The sequence below is a fragment of the Herpailurus yagouaroundi genome, unplaced genomic scaffold (assembly GCF_014898765.1).
Source record: "Herpailurus yagouaroundi ecotype Mexico unplaced genomic scaffold, PumYag 159, whole genome shotgun sequence".
Taxonomy (NCBI): domain Eukaryota; kingdom Metazoa; phylum Chordata; class Mammalia; order Carnivora; family Felidae; genus Herpailurus; species Herpailurus yagouaroundi.
In genome coordinates this window covers 78,449,600-78,453,547 of record NW_024412400.1, presented here as the reverse complement: position 1 = coordinate 78,453,547, position 3,948 = coordinate 78,449,600, and the positions used below count along the sequence as shown (strand labels likewise).

The following is a 3,948-nucleotide window of genomic DNA, read 5'->3' as shown; positions in this document are numbered from 1 at the left end:
CAGGTCACACGCATTTTTTAGGGCCAATGGTAATCCTGGTTCCTAACACAAACCAAAGGCTTTTTAATCATGAGGTCAACAGAGATTATGTATGTGAAAAGTACTTTTAAACAGTAAGGTATCCATATCAGATTATTCCCGAATGAAATGAGAGGAAATGTATTTTCTCAGGGACAATTGTACCCCAGTCTCAGTTTCTTCAAGCTCCTTTCTAGAAGATACTATGTGCGTTTAATTGGGTATGGGGACTGGATCATTACCACCCTTTTTGCAGGTTTGTGGGTCCATCTTGGCTGATGGGAGGTCAAGCCGACTAGCCCGCAGGAGCCCAGGGGGACACAGGGTAGATCAAGGGAAAGTGACCAGATGGGATGGAAGGACAACAGTGTAGCTAAACCAACAAGAAACAGGAGTCAAGAAAAAAATAGCAACAAAATGTATTTAAAAACAGACTTCTCCAGTTGGCATTTTGAATGAAACAGCTAACAATGAACTCCAACCCTTTATATTGTGTTTCTTTTGCTCCTGGAGTCCTCTTGCAGCTTTAATTCTTGAAACTCAGCCAGCAGCACCAGACATTAATCCCCAAAGGGAGAGGTATTATTAAAACCTTTTGCTGGTCATTCTTTTCTGAATACAAATGGACAAATTCTTAAACCCTCTTGCTCATTTCATGACAATCATCAGAAGAAAAAAATTAAGCCAAACTTGCATATTGAAAATAAGAACAAACACACACACACACACACACAAAAACCCCTGTTGATAATAAATATCGCTGATTCACTTATGTTAAACAAAGTCCAATTTTATTCACTCTTAATATCCTTGCAGTCCATTGTATACCTTCTGCACTGATCCTTGTTTCAGTAGCTGTTTGATACCTGAAGAAAGAAGGAACAAATGATTCCATCAACAAAAATGTCACTTCTGTAGAGTTCGAAGAGCATGCTTCACGCAGAGGCTCACAAAAGGCCACATGACAACAACGGATCTGAATTGTTCAAGTTCATTGCATGTGGATACCTTCACCCCCCACACGCACATGTAGGTCCAAGACAGCCCCTCATGACTTTCTGGTGCTTAAGCACACATACCACACATAATCCCACAAAACCCTACCAAATGAGAAGTGAGAAGAGGCCATCAAAATGGAAAGAAAGCTCTTCAGTTGTCTTCCATTCCCTCCTCTTTGTCTTCTTTTCAGTTTTGACCTCTTCCACCGTTCTCTTTCCTCTTATTATTTAGGACACACCAACTGGGCCCTTCCCTCATCAGCCATCGCAGACACCATCCTAAGGCCCCTAGCCCTTCTAATGTATACCTCACCCTTCCCTCTACAGTTTGGTCCAGACACCCCAAGTTTTAAAGCCCAGCACACCCAGCCTTTTTTTTTTTTTAACACAGTGACAGAAGAATTTTGAATATGTCTTTTACAGAAAGTCAAGTCCAATTCCTAGTTCTGTCTGCAGTAGGGTTAGTGGTTGATGCATGATGTCACTGGAGAGTTTTGTTTTTATTGCCCCTTTTTAACCGCTGTTCTCATACGCATATACCACATATACGCACGTACTCTCTCTCTCATTAGACCGCTCACCTTCTCTTGCTTCCTCTGTCAACTGTTCTTTTGGAAAATCTACATCGAAAGTGATTATCAAAGAGCCCTTAATGTTGTTGTTGTCAAAGTTGGGGAGCCCTTCTCCTTTCTTCCATAGCTTGGCTCCTGGTCTGGTGATCTTATCCCGGGAAATATGTACCTAGAAAGCAAAAGGGAATGGGCTGGAGTAGGATGGGTACTTTTGAAGTACGACACACGGCTTCTAGTGAGCACTGGTGCCCAGAGTTCATGTCACAGCTCAGCACGGCAGCAAGGATAAAGGGACAGGGAACCATCATCAGGGCATTGAAAGCCAAAGAAATAGGTTTTCCACATAAAAAGAAAAACCAAACACATAATCTCAAAACCATCCACATGGAGGAAGCAGGAAACTGGTCTGTTTACCTTGTGGCCATCCAAGTGAGTAATATCCATATCAAAGCCCACCAGAGACTCGACTAGTGAGATTGTCACGTTTGTATATAAATCATCTCCTCTCCTTTCAAATATTGGGTGCCTAAAAACAGAACAAGGCAAAAATAAAAGACTTCCATCTTTGGAAAACATTCAAAGGGTTTTTAGAAAAATCTTGGGAAAGGATGAATACCACTCTGTGAAACAACAGGCATTTACTAGACATTCCTCTGTGGATAGTATTAACTGAAAAATATAAAGTTGTGTAAAATTTATTATACCCTATGTTTAAGGAGCTTAGAAACATCAGAAGGCAAAGCACATAAGTAAAACTACGAGTAATTAGACTACAGAAAATTCGCTTTGATATACAAGTGCTCTGGATTACAAGTATGTTTCCAGAACAAGGTTTTACTGTATTTGCAAATGACTTATCTGATGAAGATCTATCAGATCAAAACCTATCAGACTCAACACTCAAGACATAAACAACCCAGTGAATTAAATGGGCAGAAGACATGAACAGACACTTTTCCAAAGGAGACATCCAGATGGCTAACAGACACATGAAAAGATGCTCAATATCACTCATCATCAGGGAAATACAAATCAAAACCACGATGAGATACCACCTCACACCTGTCAGAATGGCTAAAATTAACAATACAAGAAACAACGGGTGTTGGTGAAGATGCGGAGAAACTCTTCTATTGTTGGTGGGAATAAAAACCGGTGCAGCTGCTCTGGAAAACAGTATGGAGGCTCCTCAAGAAACTAAAAATAAGCCTGGCTAGAGGTTTATCAATTTTGTTTATTTTTGCAAAAAACCAACTCTTGGTTTCATTGATCTGCTCTACAGATTTTTTTAGATTCTATATTGTTTATTTCTGCTCTGATCTTTATTATTTCTCTTCTTCTGCTGGGTTTGGGGTGTCTTTGCTGTTCTGCTTCTAGTTCCTTTAGGTGTGCTGTTAGGTTCTGTATTTGGGATTTTTCTCGTTTCTTGAGATAGGCCTGGATTGCAATGTATTTTCCTCTCAGGACTGCCTTTGCTGCATCCCAAAGCATTTGGATTGTTGTATTTTTGTTTTCATTTGTTTCCATATATTTTTTAATTTCTTCTCTAATTGCCTGGTTGACCCCTTCATTCTTTAGTAGGGTGTTCTTTAACCTCCATGCTTTTGGAGGTTTTCCAGATTTTTTCCTGTGGTTGATTTCAAGTTTTATAGCATTGTGGTCTGAAAGTGTGCATGGTATGATCTTAATTCTTTTATACTTAGGAAGGGCTGTTTTGTGACCTAGTATGTGATCTATCTTGGAAAATGTTCCATGTGTACCTGAGAAGAAAGTATATTCTGTTGCTTTGGGATGCAGAGTTCTAAATATATCTGTCAAGTCCATCTGATCCAATGTATCATTCAGGGCCCTTATTTCTTTATTGATTCTTTGTCTAGATGATCTATCCATTGCTGTAAGTGGAGTATTAAAATCCCCTGCAATTACCACATTCATGAATGAAAATGGAATTATTGCAACCAATCCCTCAGAAATACAAGCAATTATCAGGGAATACTATAAAAAATTATATGCCAACAAACTGGACAACCTGGAAAAAATGGACAAATTCCTAAGCACTCACACACTTCCAAAACTCAAACAGGAAGAAGTAGAAAACTTGAACAGACCCATAACCAGCAAATAAATTAAATCAGTTATCAAAAATCTCCCAACAAATAAGAGTCCAGGACCAGACAGCTTTCCTGGGGAATTCTACCAGACATTTAGAGCAGAGATGATACCTATCCTTCTCAAGCTGTTCCAAAACATAGAAAGGGAAGGAAAACTTCCAGACTCATTCTATGAAGCCAGCGTTACTTTGATTCCCAAACCAGACAGAAACCCAGCAAAAAAAAAAAAAAAAAAAAAAAAAAAAAAAA

The 3,948-nt window shown here is 39.2% G+C and overlaps 1 protein-coding gene across 1 annotated transcript in view; it reads right to left on the bottom strand.

Moving 5' to 3' along the window:
• Window positions 1–420: 420 nt before the first annotated feature.
• DNAJB11 (DnaJ heat shock protein family (Hsp40) member B11) overlaps window positions 421–3,948 on the bottom strand; it is a 23,783-nt gene continuing 20,255 nt past the window's right edge. The window contains exons 8-10 of the mRNA XM_040481028.1: window positions 2,003–2,114; window positions 1,598–1,757; window positions 421–884 (exon numbers count right to left, since the gene is read on the bottom strand). Coding sequence (XP_040336962.1) covers window positions 820–884; window positions 1,598–1,757; window positions 2,003–2,114 — 337 coding nt within the window. The 3' untranslated portion in view covers window positions 421–819. The remainder of the gene's footprint in view (window positions 885–1,597; window positions 1,758–2,002; window positions 2,115–3,948) is intronic.